The sequence below is a fragment of the Coptis chinensis genome, chromosome 3 (genome assembly GCF_015680905.1).
Source record: "Coptis chinensis isolate HL-2020 chromosome 3, ASM1568090v1, whole genome shotgun sequence".
NCBI classification, from domain to species: Eukaryota; Viridiplantae; Streptophyta; class Magnoliopsida; order Ranunculales; family Ranunculaceae; genus Coptis; species Coptis chinensis.
Window position 1 is genome coordinate 88039614 of NC_141458.1, and position 26103 is coordinate 88065716.

General features: G+C 36.9%; 1 protein-coding gene, 1 long non-coding RNA gene and 1 pseudogene across 2 annotated transcripts; 2 read left to right on the top strand and 1 right to left on the bottom strand.

The window, feature by feature from the left end:
- Nucleotides 1–1264: 1264 nt before the first annotated feature.
- On the top strand, nucleotides 1265–6575 carry LOC147511430 (uncharacterized). Its single transcript, XR_015219378.1, has 3 exons — nucleotides 1265–1295; nucleotides 1625–1730; nucleotides 6467–6575. It is a non-coding gene; the product is annotated as an uncharacterized LOC147511430 (long non-coding RNA).
- Nucleotides 6576–11174: 4599 nt separating this feature from the next.
- On the top strand, nucleotides 11175–13564 carry LOC147511431 (uncharacterized). Its single transcript, XM_086603141.1, has one exon. It carries the CDS (start codon nucleotides 11582–11584, stop codon nucleotides 13304–13306), a length of 1725 nt encoding a protein of 574 aa, XP_086459267.1. The 5' UTR covers nucleotides 11175–11581; the 3' UTR covers nucleotides 13307–13564.
- A 1045-nt stretch (nucleotides 13565–14609) lies between these two features.
- On the bottom strand, nucleotides 14610–15974 carry LOC147511432 (L-type lectin-domain containing receptor kinase IX.1 pseudogene; annotated as a pseudogene).
- Nucleotides 15975–26103: the final 10129 nt, after the last annotated feature.

Here is a 26103-nt window from a genome sequence, read left to right on the forward strand (position 1 = left end):
GATTCTATGAAAAACGTTTTACTGAATGCAAATATTTTAAAATGCAGAAGCACCGCATTATAAACTTATACATTTTAAAATGCAAATGCACCATGTTATAAACTTATACATTTTAAAATGCAGATGCACCACGTTATAAACTTATACATTTTAAAATGCATACACACTACGCATTTTAAAATACAGATATAAAATGCATTTGATTATTTATTTTGTGGGTTTGATTAACTACTATTAAATGCAACGGGTTGGTTTAGGGTTTAATGTTTATAAATTTAGGATATAGGGATTAGGGTTTAGTGTCTTAAGGTTTAGGGTTTAGGCTTGGGTCTAGTTTATAGGGGTTAAGGTTTAGTATTTTAAAGTTTAGGGTTTAGGTTTAGGGTCTAGTTTATAAAGATTTTGGATTTAGTGTCTAGTGGTTTGGGGTTTAGACTTAATGACTAGTGTCAAATGTCTCTACAAAATATTGGAGACATAATATTTTTAGTTTTTTCATTATATGTATTTTTAAATGTAAAGGCAGGTGGTTATAAGTGAAATTTTTGTGTGAAATTCAAATTTTTGTTTTGCATCCCACTACATTATTGGGTAGATAGTTGGTTATGCTTGTTTCCAAGTGAGGATATTTTTGTCTATTCCTGGTAAAGTTGGGTAACAGGTGGTCAGTTCTATATTCTTGTCAAATTGAAGTATTAAATTCTAAAAAAATTTAAGAGGAGTCTTAGGACTACTAAATATTCTTAACTAATCCCTCTAGCCTAATTTTCTGAATTGGGAAATATGGAAACGTACGCTTCCTGTTCCAATCCTTTAAAAAAGAGTGCTGTATTGGGCGCCACTCAAATTAGATCGGGCAGCCTCCAGCCCAAATCCAAACACCAAAGCCCAAACAAAAGCCCGATTACACACAACAAACAAATCGCGAAACCGGAAAACCTATTCTAACCGGTCATCTTTGTCGTCCAAAACCCTTCGACGTTTGTTATTGCCCTAACAAAAAAAAACCCAAAATCAACAATCGGCAAGCAATCCAATTGAACCCTTCGACAATCTAATTGAAACAATCCATAAACGAGGCGATCCAATTAAGTTTTAGTGAAGTTCTTCAATCTCTGCGAATTGGTTGCGAGTTCTTCAATCTCTGCGAGTTTTTCAATCTCTACGAGTTCTTCAATTATTTGCCACAATATGTGAAGCATATGTGTACAATTTCTGCCATTCTTCTGGGAGTTCTTTTGCGAGTTCTTCAATTGCTCGGGCTTTCATGTCGAACCTGACCTCGTGAGAAAGCTGTAAGTTTTTTTTTTTTTTTTTTTTTTTTTTTTTTATGATTTCCCCTCCAATTATAAGTCATGTCTGTATCATTGAAGAAAATTTTTCTTGTTTGAGTTGTTTCAAAGAAATTATTGAAAACACCTGCATAGTGAATGCAAACACGAAATTGACTGTTTTTGATGGATTAGAAGGAAAAAAAACACGAAATTTGATGGATTTGATGGATTAGTTCTTCATCTTCTTCATCTTCTGCATCTTATTTTCTCTTAAATTTCACGTCAATTAGAAGGAAAAAAAAATTATATGTAGAATGTTTTAAAGTGTTGGTTGTTTTTTGTTTATGCAGTTTGCATTTTTTATTTGGGAAGAATTTTGAGCGTGCAACTAGAATAGTTGATCAAAGAGGTGTAAAGAGAATTTCTGGTGAACCCAGTGGTTGTTGCGTTTTTCAGGTACATTACATAAATCTTAGCTTTTGTTTTCTCCAGTTTTGTTGTTTGTTTATGATATTATGATGTTTGAATCTTTGTGTTAAGGAGAAGTAGTTGGGTTTCTTTACAGTTCATGAACTTTTACTTTCTCTCTTTCTTTATGACCTTATTTAATCCTATATTCTACTGCAAGAACCATATTCCAAGTGATGTTGTACACTTGTACATATTTCATGATCCCAAGTATTCCACTTTATCATGTTAGGCCGTTCCAATTTGATTAGACTTAGAGACTGTAGATGATTGTCTAGAGCATCGATGATAAGAGTGTATATAAGTACCTAGAGTTCTGTTATTAGGTACTTATGGTTTTGGCTTTAATAACACATAAAAGATAGCAGCTATAGCATTTTGTCAATGTAACCTAGTTCTGAAGCAAATAAGAGAGGGAAACTTACAGTTGACATGATTGGATTGACCATGCTACCTCCATGCAGAGATTCCGGATTTGAGTGTTCAAATGAGGTAACAGGAAGGAAAGATGTTCTCCAAACCTTAGGAATAAATATCTTGGTAAGAGATGATATCCTTGACACAATAGACTTTTCTTGAACTCCCGCAGACGACGCACCTACTGACAAGATGGCAGCTTTTTCTATCTCTGAAGTAGTATTCCTGAACTTGAAACTAAGTCGCGGCAATAAACTTTTTATGGATGATTTAGCTCTAGATGTGGAGGGAGCAGGGGACTCACTTAATCTAGCAGAAGTAGGACTGAGTGCTGGGGGCAAATTTACTCTTGTGGCATTTGGGCTTGCTGATGGGGGCATGTCTATTTTCATAAACTCTAGAGACGAGACACCCAACTGTATCATAGATTCTAGGACAAGTCCAGTTGGTGAGGCATCGCCTCACACCCTCACCAACTAGCAAATCAGGGAGGCGATCCCGTATGACTAGTACAATGACTTTATAAGTAAAAATTAGACGAGGCATGTTTGCTTACCAGTGGGGCCTTGGTGAGATAACTGAGAATAGTAGCAACTGGGTGGAAGGAATGGAACTTGCCCTGTTAAAAGCAATAAAACAAACAAATTAGCTCAAACATTATTAGGTACTAAAACATACGAACCGAGTGCATATTAGAAAATTACCTCTCCCCGACTTTGATTTGGATTCGGTGCCGAAGTTGAAAAAAGGGGACCAAGTCTAGTATGATGGGAGCAGCCAACAAGGAATCCTCACAAGTATTGTGCATGACAATAGTGCTCTTACCACCCATGAATATCTCTGATGTGTACTCATCCATAGCTCTCTTGCTATCCCCCACATATGGCACATACTAGAGTGCCCAATCCAATTTGATGAGTGCCCAATGGAAAAAGTCACTCCAACTTCAACTTCAAAATCATTGCCGATTGTTACTCCAACTTCAAACCGCGTCGTCAGGACTCAGGCATCAATCAATTGAGACAAATTTAGAAGTCATCAATCACTGTGGAAAGATATAGGTAAGTTCCTTAACAGTACTTTAAGTTTCTAATGTCAGTCAAAGTTCTTGTTAAAATATCGCATTATAATTGGTACACCATTCTATATTTCCAAGTTCGCTCGCTCTCTCTCTCAATTTAACGAGCTTAACTTCGGTCTATCTGGAACATTCATTAAAGATGTCAAAGCGTGTCGTCGTTAAGGTTCATTTTTGTCGTTGATTTTATTTTTAGGAAACTATAATTATTGAACTATAATCATTTTTGTCGTTGTAATTGAGATTGAACAATTGTCTTTATTATTGTAATAATTCAACATTGTGTAGAGTAGATTGTTAGTTTTTTTTTCCAAGTAGTGACAAAGTTTGACAACCAATGCCAAAGTTTGATGATCAAATTTCTTGCTAAATTTGCCTTTTGACCTGTTACCAGTGAGAACTCAAGTCAAGATCTCTTTATTGTTCTTATAAGATGCATTTTACTTGATTTGTTTATATTTATATTTCATCGTGGCTAAGTTTAGGTCAGTTATATGAAGAGACGATTACTAAGCTAGATTGGCCCGAGTAGACAAATATTGTATGGGCTCTTCTTGTGCCATTGGCTCGACGGGAGGCTCGAGGCACACTAACTAAAACTTATTGATTAACCGAGCTTGTAACCGTCGTACATATTGAAGTTGGTTGGCTCGAATCGAAGTCTTGACAGTTGATACTTGATACTAGCCTTAGTCTAGGTTGGGGCCAAAGGTTATTGCATCCGTCTGTTGGAGTGCATGATGAAAGAATAAAGTAGCTCAGTAGCTCCATTAGTTAAAAAAAATCTCGGGACACATAATTCTTTATTTAACATTATATATAAGATAAAGAAATCATATTGCACGCAGTCATGATAAAGAAAGCACCCAGTTGAATTTTTATGACGAGGAAGAGTAATGCTATTCTAAGCTGTTAAGTTAACAGTAAGTTATACAAGCTAGTTTTTCAGTACCCTAGGTTTTGAGTAGTGTTATTTGTATAGTGGTTATTTAACATTATAGTTTGTTTTTTTCGACCAATAGAAATGATATCAGTGTATATTATTATCTTTTTTTATACATTTTGATGGTAATAAGTAATAACGATGATGGTATAGTAGAGTTTTTGTTTAGTTTAGCACCATTCACTGTTATGATGATAAATGGTATCATTAATTTCCCTTTAGTTGCATTTAATCGAAAATCATTTGTTTTACCAATTTAAAGAATTTCGTGTATTTGGGATTTGGTATAATGTATGAGGCGATTATGATAAGGATGACTATAGAGTAAGTAAGGATTAGGAGGTATATCAACTTGTTTATCAATTGGTTTGAGTGTCTCCCTCGTGATTTTCAACAAAGTGTGAGTTTAAAAGGATTGAAGGAATTGTGAATATGTCGTAGTCTTGATTGCATTATTGAGTGGCGTTAGAATCCTTTAGAGTTGTAGCCGATAGCTCCTGTACTTGATTTGCTTGAGGAGTTTCACCGGATAGCCATCCACTTACATCTTCTCACAATCCAATCGTCTCACAATCCGGTATGGCGACTAGATATAATCTGTTATTTTCCTCTCACATTGCACTCGAAGTATGTCTTCTACTCACATTTTCTGTAATGTTTCTATTCTTGTCTTTGGGTTCACCAATTTTTTTGGTGTAGAAACTGAGAATCTCTTATTAGCTTCTACAAGATATTTTATTTGCTTTGAAAGATTAGTTTTTTATGTGTGAGTGGTAACGTGAAATTAAGAAATGGGTTGTTCACCATTTTTTATTTTTTGTTTTTGTAGTTTTATAAGTGTGTGTTAGTAATTGAGTTTGTTTGAGAAGTAGAATATTTGTTCTGAAGGTCAAATGAATTTGCAGTTTATACAAGTGACCCAACCATGTACTATAAAACATTACATTATACATTGCATATGCCAATTAAACTAAAGAAAGCTATTGTTTTGTTTTTTCGGATGTTGATGGAATAATGACAATTGCAATTTGGCACATGCCATTGTGTTCTAAATAGTATTGTTGTGGTTGAACAGTTATATTTGAACTAGATGCTTAATCAGCCCACGCCCATTCCGTGTGGGTTATATTGAAACAAATTTACAAATGTAGACCGGAGGACTGTAGGCGAAACAGGAGTTCAACAAACCCACACCCACTTTCTCATGAGTTAGGACACAATGAGGTTTTCAAAGCTTTAAGACCTATAGACCATCCAACATGCTCGACCTTTAACCCTCTCAAAAAGCAATACTGCTTTCCAAGCTTTGAAGCCTTAGTCGTAAAAGCTATATTCTGCATTTTTCTGAAAGGTAACTACTAACTAAACTAATAATTGAAACTGAATGTTTTAAATTATGAGGCTCATTATTTTAATTCTGACCAATGGACTTCACTCACTTTGTATATTTCTCTCTTTATTGTGTTTATGAATTCTTTAGCATGCGTTTTAAAATGTAATGGTTTGTGTTTCACATATAGGATTTAAAATGTACATATATTTAGCTAAGATTGATCTATACTTGGGTGTCGGCAGAGTAGTTGGCTTCTCTTTAAGGAGAAGTTAAGTAGCAAAAGCCGAGCTTGAGATATTATAAACACTTACCTGTTTTACTACCTCTGCCAGTGTAGAATGTTAGACCCAAAAGCACATATGACAGCATTAGGCTCTGATTCTATCCAAATTGATGTTAGCAATGCCATATAACTAGACCCAAAAGCCGAGTGTGTTATCCCAGGGCATTGTGGTGTTTTTTTGACTGTTTGCCCTTCCTTCAAACTTACTGAATGTATGTTATCAAGGTGGTTTCCCCTATGCTTGACGAGGGACAGAGTCAAGTTCATTTTGTTGCAGAGAGAGTCCAATTATTTTGTTGTAATACTTGATGTACATAAATGACGGTTCATACAAAAACAGTCTTGTATATATATACATTTTCACTATCGTGTAAAAGTTAGGTTATATGTACATATGGTTGTTGGAAGGATGTCATTATTGATTTCCAGGTTATGACAGGTTTAAGTATACGAAACGTTAACCAAACAAAGGAAACTCTGCCCAAAATTCGATAGAATTTGGATAGCGTAACGCCTCATTATATTTCTTCATATATACTTGGAGTTATCATAGCAAGCTTATAAGTATATTAGTTTTACGACTAGGATGATCTCCCTTTTCTAGTGTTTTTCTTTGTACATTGTTTATTTAAATATGGTTTACTAATACTTGTTTTATTTTTCTTTGTAGCGATGGGTCCTCGATCAAAGAATGTGAAGAATGTAGCGAAAACTACATTCAAGGGTGTTAAGAAATTGTTTGGTGGCGGTTCCTCTAGCGGTGATGCAGTTGGAAGAAAAAGACAGGTAGGCGGCTTAATTAGCGGCATCGGTAGAGGGGACCATTTGGAAAAAGAGGTTCCCGAGGTTCCCGAGGTTGATTCGTTTAGTGAAGATAGTGTAGATAGATAGTGATACTAATGTAGGTTTAGATGTAGGTTTAGACAAAGGGAAGAGTATAGTAGAAGAGGAGAGTGAGGAGAGAGGAGGAGGAGGAGGAGGAGGAGGAAGAGGGATGATGATGTTGAAGAATATGTGGTAGAAGACGCGTACCACCGGATGGAAGAAGCACCTCCGGTATTGGATTTTCGTAAGAAAATCCAATGATGATTTGGAGTTTCAAGCAAGCCACTAAAATGATGCAGGGCCCACTCATAGTTGATTTGTTGTTTTTGGTCAAGCGACTGACACACACGGTGAAAGATTTCCCGTTGAAGTCACTGACAACAAACTATCGAAAGGCCACCGATACTGTTAGTTTTGTAGGTAGCGTCTAACATGAAAAGCTGTTGGAAAAGTCCGAGCCAACTTAACACCTTACGGATGGGCCCATAACAATCCTGTTATCTCCTCGGTATTCTCATCCCTGTCTCAACTCCTCAAAATAATGTTCTTTTGCTAACAACTCACGCAATCTCGTAATTGTGTGAGACCCGTTCATATCCAATTTCCTCACCTTACGCCTTGCGGTGTAGACTTGGGATATACTAGAGATGTTATCATGATACCTATTCTTGATGGAATCCAATATTTGTTTAGGTTTTATTCCACACTTACTCATCTCGACAAATGCTTTCGAACTCTGGAACGGTTAGTCGAAAGTAGCAAATGCATGTCCTTCAAGGGTCTTCGCCAATGGATGGTTGTGAACACCATTAAGAGCGACAATTTTCCAACTATCGATCGGTGCGGCGTTGGAAAATACCTTTTAACTTAAATGGACATCCCGATTTCTTGGTTCCCGACCTTCTCTTATTAGCCTTCTCTTAGCCTTCCTTCTTGTGACCCGATACACACCCGAAAGCACTCGCAAGCCAAATTCAATCTTGCTACTCGGTTTCCTTTGGCACACTCGACTTTTCAATGACCACAACAACATTAACTTGTCTTCCTCTAGCGGTTGCCCAATCGATTGCCTCGCCACGTGTATGAAAGACCTAAACACATAAAAACAACAACTATTATTAATACACTAATAAAATTATATTTAGAAAATTTAAAAAAAAAATGAAATCAATGCCTACTCAATCATACCTCTTCCAGTAGTAAAATTTCTGTTGTATCACTTAAAATCGGTTGACAATCAACATCATTCGAGTTTGCGAAGATCGGTTCCCGGATAGCGGCAAAGAATTCTACATATAGAAGAATAAAACAAGAGTCTCAAACAATTTGCATTTAGTTTCAAAATGACCCAAACCATGTAGTTTCATCAAGAGTCCAAACGACCGGCCATGTAGTTCTATAGTGTAATGAAACGACACGGCCATGTAGTGCTATAGTGTAATGAAACGACCCGTACCATGTCGTTCAGTAGTGTTCTCAAACTACACCGCCATGTCGTTCAGTAGTGTTCTCAAACTACAGGCCCATGGATTTGATAGTGTTCCCAAACGACCCGACCATGTCGTTTGGGCTCGGGTTTTGCATTCATTCATTTTGCATCCATTCATTCATTCATTCAATCAATCAAGTGTTTTGTATTCATTTTAATCAAGTGTTACCTCATTATTTAGATTTGCATTTTGTCGTCGACGATTTCTCGAAATTTCATTTGCTCGACTTGTCGCATCTTCAAATTCTTCACCTTGACCTTCAACATTTTGTTCCACTTCTTCACTTTCAACATATCTTCTATTTTCTCCTTCTCTAATTTGTTGTTCTTATCTAATTTGTTGTTGTACCTCAAACATTACCTCAAATACTTCTTCTTCATCTTCATGTTCCATTTAGAGAAACTTGAGTGTGTAGAGAAACTTGAGTATGTAAAGAAACTTGAGTATGTAGAGAAACTTGAGTATTCTATGTAAACCCTAAACTCTAAACTGAGTGAATGAGTATTCTATATATATTTGAAATTTTGATATATTTCGAATAATTGAGTGAAATATATTTGTAAACCCCCCAAACTAGTTTATTATTTACAATTGAATAAAAAAAATGGAAAATAACAAGTTTAGATATAAAACAAATTATTATTTTAGATTTGGATAATTTAGTGAAATATATTTGAAATTAAATTTTTTTATGTGCATTTAAATTTGTAAACCCTAAACCCTAAACCCAAACCCCAAACCCCAAACCCCCAAACTAGTTTATGATTGATTCAAAATTTGAAAAAGAAAATAAAAAATAATAAGTTTATAAATAAAACAAATTATTATTTTGAATAATTAAGTAAAATTTGTTAGCACCTAAATTTGTAAACAACTCTAAACCCTAAACCCTAAATCTCAACCTAGTTTATGATTCACAATTTTAAAAATAAAATAAAAATAACAAGTTTAGATATAAAACAAATTATTATTTCAAATAATTAAGTGAAATATGTTGTGTACGAAATTTCTAAACCTTGAACTCACGAACTCTAAACCCCAAACTAGTTTATGATTCACAATTGAAAAAATAATAATAATAACAAAGTTTAGATATAAAACAAATTATTATTTTAGATTTTATAGCATGTTTGATTACATGTTTTAACTTGGTTATAAAGATACTATGTCATAACACGGATAAAGAGTGTAGAGTGCATGTAGTTTTATTGATGTAATTGTGTTGTTTCTAACCCATTTTTTAAATCGGATTTCAATTTTTCTAATTCAATTGAAATCGTTTGAGTGCATTTGGAATCGTTTGAGTGCGTGTCCATGTCGTTTGAGTGTACACTCAAACACGTGACAAGTCGTTTGAGTGTATACTCAAATTACATGTCCAAGTCGTTTGAGTGTATACTCAAAAACTACATGGACAAGTCGTTTTGAGTGTTACTCACACTAACACACAAACTACGCCGCCATATCGTTTAAATGCCATGTCGTTTTGAGTGCCATGTAGTTTGAGTGTACACAAAAACTACAGCGCCATGTCGTTTGAGCCGTACATTCAAACTACTTTCGGCCATGTCGTTTGAGTGTATACTCAAACTACATGAACCCGTCGTTTGAGTGTTACTCACACTAACACTCAAACTTCTGGCGGCCATGTCGTTTTGAGTGTACACTCAAACGACATGGTTAGTGTGAGTAACATCGAAACTTCTGCGGCCATGTCGTTTGAGTATACACTCAAACGACTTTGTCATGTAGTTTGAGTGCACACTCAAACGACATGGCCGCGTAGTTTGAGTGTAAACTCAAACGACATGGACACGTAGTTTCAGTGTTAGTGTGAGTAACACTCAAACGACTTGTCCATATCGTTTGAGTATACACTCAAACGACTTGGCCATCTAGTTTGAGTGTAACTCAAACTCAAAGTAACACTCAAATGACATGGTCATGTCGTCTGAGTGTACACTCAACGACTTGGCCAAGTGGGTTTACGTTTTCACTTAAACGACATGGTCATGTCGTTTTGTTTACACTCAAACGACCGCGACCATGTCGTTTGAGTGTAAAAGTAAACGACTTGGCCAAGTCGTTTGAGTGTACACTCGAGACGACATGGTCGGTTTGTTTTTGAGTGTAAAATGTAAAACCAACGGAGGGTTCGTTTTGGCAATACCGGTTGAATTGGTTGCTGGGCTTGGGCTTTGATGGCAAACTTGTAATATAGTAAATTTGTAAAATTTCTTTTTTTTTGAGGGATTGCCCAATCCAATTTAATGAGTGCCCAATGGAATCACCTTAAAAAAATGCACAAGCTAGAGAAGATACGGCGAGGCTTGCAAGTACTCAAAACTAGGATGACTATTGACTAGGAAGTGCGGAGACCGGTTTCCATTGCCCAAGCTGGGAATTAAAGACCTCACTGCTAGTGAAAAACAGGGAGGATTTGTGATACTCTCCGAAAAGAGGGGTTTACATGCAACGAATTAGGAACTGGAAAAAGGGGTGGGGGGAGGGGGAGGGAAAGAATTATAGTCAAGGCAGCAAATTGAAAGAAAAAACGGACAAGTTGAATCACTATGTCAATAGTTAGTTCTTGTTTATTCCTCATTGTGAGTTGTAAGTTGTAAGTTGTAACACGAAGTTTTGAAAAGCTGAGCCTCTTAAACTTAAGTTTTAACAAAAGTTTGTTTTTTTAGTTTCAAATCTTCTGTTTTTTTTAAGAACCCAATCTTAAGAACCCATCTACTTTCCTACCTTAACTTTTATGGTTTCAAAATAGGTTCTTCAAAATTTCATTTTTTTTTGGTGAATGATATCCACTTTGTTAGAATTACATATATATATATTATGAAAATAAACAAAATATGAAAATAAACCGTTAAAATATATTTGTGAAAGCATATTTTAAATAAATTTATTTATCATTTATTTTTTGATAATCCATCTCTCCTCAAATATAATATATATTTTGTTTAACAAGAAATCAAGTTAGTGTTTAAAATAGATAGCGTTCGATCCTTGGTTAGATAAAACAAAATGTTTTTACTTATCATTTCTGCCTCTATTGACATTCATTCAGAATTCCATGGTTATTTATTAACCAGAAATTCTCATTTCAATTCCGGTCGATCCTTGGCAGATAATACTTATCATTCTGCCTCCACCTGAAACAAAATTTAACATCACCATTAATTCTAATCCTTATACCACCTTATTAGCCATTAATACCTCCCATTAGTCATGTTATAAACTAGTTAGACCACCATGATCTAATTCCACGTCATCATTTTGGCAGGTCGAATAAAAACGGTCCTCTAATACGACAAATGTGTTTTTTGGTGGAGTGACTGCCTGACTCTAAGATCTGATTTCATCAATCTTTCTCTCCACTGCACCGACAAACTTAAAGGTAGAAAAAAAATAGTCTCCCCCTCTTTCCCCCTCCCCCACAAATTCTTAAACAGAAAAAAAAAATGTTTAGTAATATTCGTACACCATCCAGATCTGCAAGTTTCCGACCAGAAAATCTAGGCCAAAATGCATTAGCAATGATTGGTAATCTCTGTTTCACTTTATTTGTACTAGCTGTTTTAATTTTTACTATTATTGCAGCTACATACCAACCTGAAGATCCATTATTCCATCCATCAGCTAAAATCACTAGTTTTCTTGTTTCCAAATCCAATGCCACTTTTATGTCTGATAGTACTATTACTAAAACTGGTGAAGATTTTATGACTAGTAATCAAACTGCATTTCAAGATTTTATTAATGTAACTGATGTATCCGAGCCCACTGCGGTCGGGGTCGCCATTGGCGTAGGGGCTGTTAATTCGGAATGTGAGAACGAGGATGGGGCGGATATTGATTGTAGTAATACGGATGTGTTTCATTTAATGATGAGAACTGCGATAGAGCATTTTAAGGATATACATTTTTACCGGTTTGGGAAGCCAGTAAAAGGATCTAATGCTAGTACTTGTGATATGGCATGGAGGTTTAGACCTAAGGAAGGGAAAGCAGCGGCGTTTTATAAGGATTATAGGAGGTTTGTTATTACTAGGACAGATAATAAATGTAATTTTACTGTTGTGGCAATTGGGGATTATCATTCTGGTGGTAACGCGAGGAAAAGGAAGAAGAATCAGAAAGGGTTTGAGAAGAAAACGCTGGTTGGGAAGGAAGAAGGAAATGGGGCGAGTAGTTTACCTGTGGTTGGGGAGGTTGTGAATGACACGCTTCCTGTGGTGGAATCTGAGGATTCCTTTAGTAGTGGGAAGTACTTAGTTTATAATGGTGGTGGAGATAGATGCAAGGGTATGGACCATTTCTTATGGAGTTTCTTGTGTGCTCTTGGTGAAGCTCAGTATTTAAATAGGACATTGGTCATGGATTTGAGTATGTGTTTGTCTTCAGTATACAGTACTTCGAATCAGGATGAGGAGGGGAAGGATTTCAGGTTTTACTTTGATTTCGAACATTTGAAAGAATCGGCTTCTGTGTTGGACCAGACCCAGTTTTGGTCTGATTGGGGGAAATGGCAGAAGCAGGACGCGTTGGGTCTTTATCTTGTAGAGGATTTAAAGATTACGCCAATGAAGCTTGCAGATGTGAAGGATGCTTTGATTATGAGGAAGTTTGGGTCAGTTGAGCCAGATAATTACTGGTATAGAGTGTGTGAAGGGGAGACCGAGTCCGTTATCCAACGTCCATGGCACATGATTTGGAAATCCCGACGGTTGATGGATATTGTGTCAGGGATTACTTCTAGGATGAATTGGGATTTTGACTCTGTTCATGTTGTGAGAGGGGAAAAGGCGAAAAATACACAACTCTGGCCTAACTTGGCAGTGGATACTTCACCTGAATCTCTTATTTCATCTCTACAGTACAAAATTGAAGATGGAAGGAACATCTACATTGCAACGGATGAGCCTGATACGTCCTTCTTTGACCCTTTGAAGGACAAGTACACCACCCACTTCCTTGATGACTACAGGGATCTTTGGGATGAGAAAAGTGACTGGTATGCAGAGACCATGAAGCTCAACAAAGGGAACCCGGTCGAGTTTGATGGTTACATGAGGGTGTCAGTTGATACTGAGGTCTTGTTGAGGGGGAAGAAACAAGTTGAAACTTTCAATGATCTCACAAGTGACTGCAGGGATGGTATTAACACTTGCCGTGCAACCAGTTGATTGATATGCATGACTGGAGGTATCTATTCTGAGATCTGAAGTTTTGCTCGTGGGAAAATGTATGTTGTAAAATTTTCTTTTAGCTGTTTTGCCTGTTTGGAAATTTTACATTCTTATTGCTAGGCACAGCATGTTGTACTTCTGTAACACGAATAGTCATTAGCCACTCTTCAGCTACTTAGAATTTGCATTGTAATCTTGGAAGTTATTGTTTGCTTTCACTCTGTTTTAATATTTGACATAAGTATTGTTAGACAAGCATGTTGTACTCTGTAACATGAGTAGCCATTAGCCGGTGCTTTCATTTACTTGGAACTCATGTTGTTATCTAGGAACCCATTGTCTGCATTTATCTGCACTGTCTGTGCTTCTGCTTTTCTATATTGCGGCAACAGGCAACAATCCTTTCACAATTATAAATTGTGAGCATGGGTCACTATCACTTTTGTTCACCATTAATATGATGCAATGGCTTCACTTATTTATCGATGTAGGATATAGGACAGGGCACAGTATGCAGTTATAAGCATCCTTAAGAACTGACAGGTTACTCTTTGCCCTAGTTTCTTGTAGCTCGGTTGCAGGATTGCTATATTTTCTTAGCATGATATAGGACATAGAAGAGGTTTTGTTAGGATCATGTTATAGGCCCCTGCTTACATATTAAAAGTTTGGTAGTCTTCTTCACCCTGACCCGTTTATATCAGGTAAGAAGAAAGACACAGAAATAGAGTTTTTAGGTTGCAAGAAATGTGTCCTGTCATCACATATTGGGTAGAGCAAATATATTCTCGCCTTCAATTTTGGTGTCCAAAAGGAAGCTAAGATTCGCTAAAACACGTTTCTTCATTTCCACACTTCACGTTCTTTCTCTTACACGCTATACAGGAAGTCGGTTTCGACTAATCGTGTATATGTTATACTTCCCACCAAACACATATAGGGTGACTGGATTTTGTGTTCCCTGTTCACTAGTTCCTCGTACTCATTCAGAAACCTACCAATTTCTTTCTTTAATTGAATGTATATTTTTGTTCTAATCTGAACCCAGTACTTAGGATTGAAATAGAACCACAACCCACTAGTTTTTTTTTCCTGTAGTAATCCGATCCTAGTTGAGTATGTCCACCACCTTGAAAATAAAAACACAAAAAATGAGTAGAACTACCAATTTCCTAGCAAGTTATATGCACTGACAGTTTCAATCTGTTTTTGGAACCAAATTCGAATTCGCTGAAGATATATATTTTATAAACATCAGAAGTAAATAACTATTATGGTAGAACCATAGAAGCCCTCAAACTTCTTTCCGAAAATCTCAAACCCAAGTTTGTTTCCAGTCTCAAAATAAATACAAATAAATACGCCCGAAACTACTCGCCAAAGCAAATAGTAAGTCTGGATTAAGTAGACATATTGTGGAGCTACAGAACACACAATGGTATCAAATCGCACAAACAGAAGGATATCAAATCGACAAATCACCACACTAGCATCATTACTAAGCCTGAATAATACAGTATGTCTATTCTTAGAGCAGGACTGGTCTTACCAAGTATGAGGCAGTTTTATCATCTTGGGACCAAGTTCAAGAAAGATGCATAAGCAGAACACAAGGTGGATTTACCTGAATCTAAAGAGTTGGGATTCGGATTTCTCTGTTGGTCTGAAGCATTACTAGACGATGCATATGTTGGCACTAGCATCTTGGAGGGGAGATTTGGCACAGGATCGGTTTGAGAACTGAGAACACCAAATACTTCCCTCATAGAAGCCTTTGTGTGTGATCCAAGTTCGCACACCATAGACCCGCAACTATCAAGCGCTCAATTTGTTGCTTGTCGTATTCCATACTCAGTCTATTGTCAGCAGCTTCGAGATGTTTTCCACTTCCATAGAGCTCCCAAACCCATGCTACCAATCCTACCTTATTTTTTTCCTCCTTATGTTCAACAGTTCTTCTCCCACAAGCAATTTCCAATGCAACGACCCCAGAACTGTAAACATCTGACTCCTTACCAGCCTTTCCGGTGACAACTCACTCAGGAGCCATGCAGCCCAGTGTCCCTCCTATTTTGGTTGTATTTAGCCCACGTTCATGGTCGGCAAACCTTTGCCAGCCCAAAATCGCCAAGCTTTCTGTTGAAATCTTCATCCAACATAACATTGCTGGACTTAATGTCTCTGTCACAACACACAGATTCAACTCTTCATGCATATAAGACAGTACCGACGCCAAGCCTAATGCTATCTTGTACCTCAAAACCCAAGTTAGCACAGTTCTTCGTTTAAAGAGATGGAAATCAAGGCTACCATGAGGCATAAACTCATAAACAAGAAGGAATTGGTCTTGTTCTCAGCACCAACCAAGTAACTGCACCAAATTCCGGTGCCTCAACTGAGTAATGTTCTTCACTTCTGCAACAAACTCATTTTTCCCTTGTTCAGACTCTTTTGACGCTCTCATAACAGCCACATTCAAACCACTTAAGTTACTTTTGTAAACACCACCGAATCCTCCCTGTCCAAGCTTCCATTCTTCAGCGAAGTTGTTTGTAGCGAGACATAAATCATGGTGGGAAAACCTCTTCGGCCTTGTGCCTTTTTCATAGTCAGCTGAGACGTCCAAGATGATACTTTTTTTATCCTTGTCTCCACTCCTCTTCTTTCACTAAACAAATAAAATAAAAGTTAAACCAACGATTAGAACAGGTCCAGCACTAAGCAAATATATAACCTTGCTAACATTAAACCGGTCTTTCCCTCCATGAGTTGATGGGGTAGGGGTTGTCGAGTTGCAAGATGACGGGGCTGGGGGTGTCGAATTGTTGGATGATGGGGTTAGGGGTACCACGTTGTTAGATGATGGAGTTAGGGGTGTCACGCTTTTGTTAGACGATGAGGTTAGGGCTGTCATGTTGATAGATGACGGGCTTAGGGACGCAGAGTTGATAAATGATGTGGTCGAATTAAACGACTGTTGCAACCCATTTCACAATTTTTTTTATTTTTATAATTCTCGACTACTTGGTTAGATGCTGAAGGCGAACAATACACCTAATCTGACTTTATCAGCTGAACCCATTTGGGTTGCCTACGTACCCCCTTATCGAGGGATCAAGCTGCACCGTAGTTCTCTCCTCTCTCCACTCTTTTCTATCTCACTCTTAGATTCTCCTCCTCTCTAGATGTCATCTCCTCTAATTGTCTCCCTATTCTCCTCCCGTTGTCTCCTCATTCTGGCTCCTCTTATCTAGGTTTCTCCTCCTCCCTGGATGTCGTCAGCCTACTCTTCTTCTCAAGATCTCTCCTCCTATTCCTCCTCCTCTCTGGCTGTCGTCTCATTTGGCCGGCGTCTCCTCTAACCGTCGTCTCCTTTGGCCGCCATTCCTATGGCCGTCGTCTCCTCCCTTCTTTGCTCTAGATATCTCCTCCTCTCTTCCTCCTCATCTCGGGACATCATCTCCCTACTCCTCCTCTCGGCCGTGTCATTATCCTCGGCCGTCGTCTTCTCCCTTCTCTGCTATAGATATCTCCTCCTCTCTTCCTCCTCATCTCGGGACATCATCTCACTACTCCTCCTCCTCTCGCCGTCTTATCCTCTGGCCGTCGTCTCCTCGACGCCGTCTTTTTCCTTCTCGCTATAGATATCTCCTCCTCTCTTCTTTCTCATCTCGGGACATCATCTCCCTACTCCTCCTCCTCCCGGGCTGTCGTCTCCCTTCTCCTCTTCTCTAGATCTCCCCTCCTATTCCTCATCCTCTCCTCTCATCTGTCATCTCGTCTAGGCGTCTCGTCTCCTTTGGCCGCGTCTCCTCCTCCGCTTCTCGTCTCCTTTGGGTCGCCATTCTATGGCGTTGTCTCCCTCTTCTCTGCCTCCTCCTCCTCTTTCTCTTATCTCGAGACATCATCTCCCTACTCCTCCTCTCTTCGGCGTCGTCTCCCGGCCCGTCGTCTTCTCCGCTTGATGAATATAGATCCTCTCTCTTCTTCCTTATCTCGTCTTCTCCCTTCTCCTCCTCTATAGATATCTCCTCGTCTTCTCTTCATCTCCTTATCTCGAGACTATAGATATCTCCTCTTCTCTCCTTATATTCGAGACATCATCTCCGTCGGGGCCGTCGTCTCCTCGGGCCGTCGTCGTCGTCTTCTCGCTTTCTCCGCGCTATAGATATCTCTCCTCTCTTCCTCCTTATCTCGAGACATCATCTCCCTACTCCTCTCTGCGGCGTGGTATCCTCGGGCCATCGTCTCCTCCGCCGTTGTCTTCTCCCTTCTCTTTCTCTGCTATAGATATCTCCTCTCTCTTCCTCCTTATCTCGAGGGACATCATCTCCTACTCCTCCTCTCGGCCGTTGTATCTCGGGACATCGTCTCCTCTCTCCTCCTCTCTCCTTCTCTCCTGTCTCCTCTTCTTCTAGAGATATCTCCTCCTCTCTTCCTCGGGACATCATCATCATCTCCCTACTCCTCCTTCTAGATCTTCCTAGATCTTCCCTCCTCTTCCTCCTCTCCATGACCGGCGTCTTCCATACTTCCTCTTCTATAGATCTCCCTCCTCCTCCTCTCTTCCTCCTCTCTCTTCTCTAGATCTCCTCCTCTTCTCCTCCTCTGCGGTTGGCGATCTCCCCCTCTTCTCTAGATCTTCCCTCTTCCTCCTCTCTGGCGGCCGGCGTCTCCATACTCCCCTTCTCTAGATTTCCCCTCCTTTTCCTCCTCCTCTCGGATTTCCCCGGCGTCTCCATACTCCCCTTCTCTAGATTTCCCCTCCTTTTCCTCCTCCGTAGGCGATCTCCTCCATACTCCCTCCTCTAGATTTCGTCTCCACCTCGGCCGGCCTCTCCGGTTGTCTCCTCCCTCCTCCTCCCCTCGACCTTTCTCTTTTTCTCTCTCTGGTGCCTCTTTCCTCCATTTCTTCTTTTCTCCTTCCCTTCACTTTTTCTCCTCTTCTCAAGTCCTCCTCTCCTCACTTTTATATCTCCTCTTTAGGTTTACCTCATGGGGCCTAGTAGGGTCTTGGGCCTATTCTCTGGGGGACCCAATACCTACAAAGGCCCATCTTATGAAAATGGCTATTACAACGACCATGAATGAATATTGTGACTTCCTGAAAATATCCCCGTGGAGGCAGGAAAACCATCAGTAATTCATTCTGGATGCCCAGAATAAATATAGAACTGCATAGTGTCTACAGTTGTCCTTACTTGTTCCCTCTAGGCGCAAATCTAACGAGCTGATGTCTAGGGGTGTTTTGGTTGGGCGGGTGTGATGGATGTAGTACTTAACTATAGTCAAATGTGCAGTCAATGTTCCTTTTTGATTATAGTGGAAATATATTTTTAACATATATGTAGGGGAAAAACAATCATCCTCTTCAACCAAAGCTAGTTGCATTTGCATTGCCACAATTGTATTGCTGCCTTCTTAATGAAACTTACTATGTTGCTTACAAACTCTTTGTTGCATTCTTACTTACTGCTTCCGTTTACTATGTACAATTATGGATGATTGTGATTGAATACTACACACCCAAAACAGGCTTGTTTGGGAAATTTACGTCCAAGCACCGCACGGCACGCTCATGCTTCTCACGTGTTCGTGATAACAGGGCTGGACAGTCCTCATATGTGCTGATATAGTCTGGTTATACTTGACCCTCTCCTGTTCTCCCCTTTTTGCTAACGTGTGGTGTTCACCACCCTTCGAGTGGTCCAAGTCACCACGGAGTCATGCCCAGCCACCCACAATGCATTTCTTTTAATAAATTTTTATTTTTTAGTCTATATGTCACCACCTATGACAATTCCTCTTGAGAGTTATTAATGGATCATTTAGTAAAACAAAATAGTTATTTGAGAATCCATAATTAAACTTTAATCATCAATTGTGTTATTGTTATATACTAAATACGAGCTTTCGAACCCGTCCTACGATCGGGTGTCGTTATATTAAATTATTTTAAAAAATATTAGCAACTATGTATAGCTATGGGATATGAAAATTATATTAATCACTCATTCAAATTTCTTGCACCACTCTCTATAAAAAGAAAGAACCAAATATTGATAAAACCCATTGACTTATTTTTGTTGTTAGGTTTAATAATAGAAGTTTGATTAAAGTTTTGTGAGAATACACAATATAGCGAAGATGATATTGAAGCTACTTGAATAGCAAGACATTCTTAATCATAATAAAAGAATTATAATAAACACTACTTAAAATGCAAAACTATACTTGTCGAGACATTATATTCTCCTTATATATAATACAACTATGTTTCAGGGTTAGTTCAATGCATTTGCATCAAGTTTCCGATTTTACGTTAATTATTCTTTGAGGCTAGTTCAATGTCGTTGCATCTAGTTTTCGATTTCCCATTAATTATTCTTTGAGGTTAATTCAATGTAGTTGTATCAAGTTTCTGATTTCCCGTTAATTATTCTTTGAGGTTAGTTCAGTGTAGTTGCACTAAGTTTATGATTTCCCGTTAGTTATTCATTAATGTCAATTCAGTTCAGTTGTATCTAGTTTTCAATATTTCGTTAATTACTCTTTGAGATTAGTTCATTGCATTTGCATCCAGGTTCCAACTTCCCGTTAATTACTCTTTGAGGTTAGTTCAATACATATGCATCCAGTTTTTGATTTTCCGTTACTTATTTTTCGAGGTTAGTTCGATGCATTTGCATCTAGCTTCTAATTTTCGGTTATTTATGCGTTGAGAGTAGTTCGATGCAGTTACATCCGGTTTCCGATTTCCAGTTAACTATTCTTTGAGGTTATTTCAATGCATTTGCATCCAGTTTCCGATTTTTCGTTAAATATTCTTCAAGGATATTGCATCCAATTTTTGATTTCCCTGCCTGTTAGTTAATCTATGATTTTAGTTTAATGCAGTTGCATCCAGTTTTTGATTTTTCGTTAATTATTCTTTGAGGTTAGTCCAATGCAATTGCATCCAATTTCCGATTTCCCGTTAATTGTTATTTTAGGTTAGTTCAATGCATTTGCAGCAAGTTTTTGATTTTCCGTTAATTATTTTTTGAGGTTTGTTCAATGTAGTTGCATCAAATTTATGATTTCCCGTTAATTATTCATTGAGGTTAGTTCAGTGCAGTTACATCCATTTTTCGATGTTTCGTTAATTAGTCTTTGAGATTAGTTTATTGCATTTGTATCCAGTTTCCGATTTCTCATTAATAGCTCTTTGAGGTTAGTTTAATACATCTACATCTAGTTTATGATTTCTGATTATTTATGTTTTGAGGTTAGTTCGATGCAATTTCATCTAGTTTCTGATTTCCCATTAACTATTCATTGAGGTTATTTCAATGCATTTGCATCTAGTTTCTGATTTCCCGCCAATTATTCTATGAGGTTAGTTCAATGCAGTGGCATTCGATTTTTGATTTCCTGTTAATTATTTTCTGAGGTTAGATCAATGCATTTGCATCCAGTTTCTGATTCACCGTGAATTATTATTTGAGGTTTGTTTGATGCATTTGCATACCATTTCCGATTTCCCGTTAAAGATTTTTCAAGGATTTGCATCCAATTTCTAATTTCTTGTTAGTTATTCTCTGACGTTAGTTTAATGTATTTGCATCCAGTTTCCGATTTCTAGTTAATTACTTTTTGGGATTAGTTTATTGCATTTGCATAAAATTTTCGATTTTCCGTTAATTACTCTTTGAGCTTAGTTCAATGTATTTGAATTCAGTTTTTGATTTCCTTTTAATTATCCAATGTGGTGTGTAATACCAATTTTTTACTGATCTATCTGTAGTGTCCTTGCAAACATGACATAAAAATAAATTATGCTTGATTTATTATATGGGATCATCAAAGATTATCCAGTTCCCAATTTTTCGTTAATTATTCTTTAAATTATACCTCTCACTATGTGGGATGTTCAAATATTATCTACGAACAGTTTCCTGTCCTGTCATATTAATTATTTTGAAAAATATATGCAACCATATATGCAGAGCTATTATATACAAATATTATATTGACCACTCATCAAAATTTCTTATAACATGAAAACCCCACGTACTCTCCATTAAAAAAAAAGAACTCACCATTGATAAAACCCTTCAACGTCATTTTGTTGTTTGATTGAAGTTTTGTGAGATTGTCTAATAAGACGAAATTCATATTGAAGCTACTTGAATATCAAAGTGTTCCTAATCTTATGAAAAAGGATAAGATAAACACTGTTTTAAATGCAAAACTATACTTCTCGAGACATTCCCACAACATATAACACAACTATATTTTGAAGTTAGTTAAATACATTTGCATGCCGTTTCTAATTTTCTGTTATTTATTTTTTGAGGTTAGTTCAATGCAGTTGCATTTAGTTTCCAATTTCTTGTTAATTATTCTTTGCAGTTAGTTCAATGCATTTGCATATAATTTCCAATTTCCTATTAATTGTTCTTCGAGGTTAGTTCAATGCATTTGCATCCAGTTTTCGATTTCCCGTTAATTATTATTTGAGATTGGTTTTATACATTTGCATCCAGTTTCCGATTTCTCGTTTATTATTCAATAAGGTTGCATTTGCATCTAGTTTCTGATTTCCCGTTAATTATTGTTTGAGGTTAGTTCAATGAATTTGCATTCAGTTTTCGATTTTCCGTTAATTATTTCTTGAAGTTAGTTCAATGCATTTGCATCTAATTTATTTTTTGAGATTAGTTCAGTGTAGTTGCATCTGGTTTCTGATTTCCCGTTAATTATTTTTTAAAGTTAGTTCCACGCATTTGCATCATGCTTCCAATTTATACTTAATTTTTTTTAGGTTAGTTCAATACAGTTGCATCCAGTTTCTGATTTCCCGTTAATTTAATCTCTGAGGGTTAGTTCAATGCATTTGCATCTAATTTCCGATTTCTCGACAATTATTTTTTTATGTTAATTCGATGTATTTGCATCCAAGTTTTGATTTTCCGTTAATTATTCTTTGAGGGTAGTTTAATACAGTTGTATCCATATTCCGATTGTCCATTAATTACTTTTTAAGATTAGTTTAATGCTTGCATGTGCATCAATTTTCGATTTCCCATTAAATATTATTTGAGGTTAGTTCGATGCATTTGCATCTAGTTTTCTGTTTTCCATTAATTGTTCTTTGGCGTTAGTTTCATGCAGTATTATATATATTTTAAAATATTTGTTATTATTGGTTTGCTGTTATTTATTTAATTATTTTTATTTTCTATTATATATTTTGTGATGTTATTTTTTGTATAATTTAATTTTCCACATGTAATTTGTTTTGGTTTGGTATATAATTTATTTAAGCCCAACGTCCACTTTAACTAAATCCATAGTTATATAATTTATTTAAGCCAATGTCCGCTTTAACTGAATCTCGTTATTCCGCTAAAATTGGAAATTATAAAATTCAGATATTTAATTGGAATATGTCGTAATTATTGTGGCCAGAATTGTGGTTTTTGAAATCCTTATGAAACTCTATGAAACTCTAGATAGGATGAGTCTCTGTGAGTGCTCTAAAAAATAGATTGGTTAAGGTATAGCTATAATATATATCTAAGGATTTGGATTTTTTTTTTTTTTTTTTCATAATTAGTATTAGAGTTTACAAAAAATTGGAGACTCTTTGAAGCCTTGAAAAATAGAGTCAAGAGGGTATAGTTATAATATACTAGCAAAATGCACGTGCTTTGCACATGGATGTCAAATAGATAATGTTGACGGGGTATTTGTATTTGAATATAATATCAGTGTCTACATTTCATTTTTAAGAAATTATGTTAGAATACTCAGTTCATTAGCTTCCAAAACTGGCATGCTAAAAGAATGTGGAAGCCATTAAATGCCGTCATACCATATATCTGCCTGTACATACAAAAAAAATTCAAATATGATCGTGTGTCCACATAGGGGCGACATATATAATCTTAGAAAAATGTTACAGACACCTTCACGGGTCATTGACCATAATTAAAATACAAATGACGTGAATACTAATCATTAACGTTTTCCTAATGTTCACAATTTGACAATTTGACAATTTGACCAGTATTACAAAGATTTTTTTTCCCCACCTTCTAAATATACATGCTAAAATGGCAATATGCAAATGCAAGGTACATCCTTGAATGACACCCAAATCTTATAGAGCAACTTTAGATACAAGAATGACACCCAAATCAGGTACATCAGTGAATGCACGAACCTGCTAAGCCCCTTCGCATCACTCCCCAGCACGCCCATCCAGTACGTCCTGTGAGACTTGAACGCTACAATTACTATATTGGTAAATACCGACTTACTACATACTATCACTTATAGAGGCTCCAGTCAACTGCTTTTCCTTGATGAAGTTTTAAGTAGCATAAAATGCCTAAGAACCTCATGCAATTCATTATACGCCCTGAAAGCTATAAACATCAGTATATCTCCCAAACACATGAGACTGATGACACTGAAAATGAGCACCCCGAGACGAACCACCCACCATCAGCCCATCACCAGTATGTACCAAAAATATATTGCATTGCGTCTCTCATAAAAGAGAATAGAGTACTCAATTAGTGGATGCGTAGATTTTTCCGTAGTATGGTACTATATAACCAGTATCAAACCAATGTTTTGATTATCATGCACGCACTAAAAGAGTAACACATGACCAGCAGAAAGAAGAGACGTCATAACCTTGCCCCAGATCCAGCATCCCTGATTCTTGGCCATACCTGCAGTTACAATTTTATCATTAGAAATCAATGTCCATACATAAGCCTCACATTTTAACTTTGTCTGTCTCACAAAGTGAGATGATTACTGAAATCTCAAGGGCTGTTTTTTACTTATTAGCATATGTAATAAGCATACAAAGATATCCTTTATCAGCTTCTAGATTGGAAGCCTAAAAGTCCAAAAACCAAAAGATAGGTTTCATTTTTGTTGAAACAACTTATTCTAAGAGGGGCTCCAAACCAACACTCGTTTAGTGCGATGTAACACTTGTTGGTGGAACTCTGCTGCAGCCTGGTGGCTACCTATTTCAATAATATTTCCTTATTATTTCTATGTCAGAACTGGGAGAACTTGTTGGTGGTGGTGGTTTGAGTGAGTGTGTGTGTTTTGGGGGTGGGGGTGGGGAACCCGTGGAAAGATTCAGGCAAAAGTCAGATGAGTTGCATAGTAATACTGTATGTACGGTTACTTGACCTGGAAAGGTTAAAGCTAAAATAGTATCATTGTCTCTATCTTGACAAAGAGAGGACAATTACAAATTTTCTATCAGATAATAGATTTATGGTTAGTGAGGATACCTATAGTTTGCAAACTTTCATATGCACCAATTGACATGAAAATGAAAACGACCCTTCTGCACACTTTCTGGAGTTGGCAGTTGATGATAAGTATATAGCTAAAAATACCGAGTGTAAGGTACTAAAAGTCATCAAATGCAGTTGAGATCCACCTTCAACCTGCAACAATAATTTCAAGGGAGGCCTTCATGTACATAGAAAAACTTATCCTTAGCGTAATGGTTTTCACCACCATTCATCCCAAACATATTTAATTATATTTTACAGTTTAGCTTAGTTACTGACACCAGACGGATTGTGTTAACTTCTAGGTTTTTCAATTACAGTTTCTTTGTTTGGGATAAATCAGCATGCACACATTCAAAGCCATAAGTCACAAAACTATATAGAAACTAAAGCCTGTATACTCAATTCAATGCAAAAGGCACACATGAAATTGATGAGTACACCCAACCGAAAATAGTTAAGGCTCGATCGAGTACGGAATTTTTTCAAAAGACTTTTGCATTAAAAACTCGTGCTAATGAGTTGGTTTTCGATGTGGGGAAGAAGACGTGAGGAAGAGAAGCAAGCATTAAAGTTGGTGTTAATAAGAGAATAAACCATTCCAAGGAAATGCTCACCTTAAATTAGGTGCTTTACCTTGACATCATAGTCTTCTTCATCTTGAGTTTGAGTCAAATCTCTTTCTAATCAGTTTCCATGATTTGTGCCTAGCGTTTTATATGTAGGTCATTTATAGTACCTCAATATCCTCTGGATTTTGAGAGCAGAATCACTCCCTTACACTTGCAACCAAAACAGCCTATAATCAAAATTTGAGTTTCATGTTGTAAAAAAAAAAAAAAAAAAAAACAATTTTGTATTTCATGCATGCAAATTTAACAGAGAAGAAAATGTGCTAAAAACATGGATTGGTTATTGGAGTTCTGGAAACTCGATCACCACCACGGCACCACTTTTAATCCCTCACATTCCTTCTTTACATATCATTAACATGTCCCATCAACAATATCTTAGTAATAAAAGTTTCCAATGAATATATATGAATGTCCACAAAACAAAGCAAAAATATAACAAAGCAAAATTATAGAAAAGAAAACAATTATCGCCTGAAAATAATATAACAAATACAAACCAAGAAACAAAGTTCAGGAAAAAAAAATCAGGCTGACAAACCTGAAAGCAGCTAGAAATCTTGGAGGTACTCGGTCGACCCAAAGACAAAACACAAACTTCCACTAAACAAAAAATTGTAACTTGGATTCATAACTCATCTCATTAGTATAACTGTCTCCCATAAGCTGATATCCATACATGTTTAGTTTGTGTTCATCACAATATTAATAAGCACCAGAGTAAGATAATCCATAAATGTTTATGAATTGTGCACATGAAAGAAATATCTTGAAGAAACCCTTGTCTGTTACATGCAATTTCTTATGGATAGGCATTTTAACTTTAGCTATAATCTTGTCATCACAA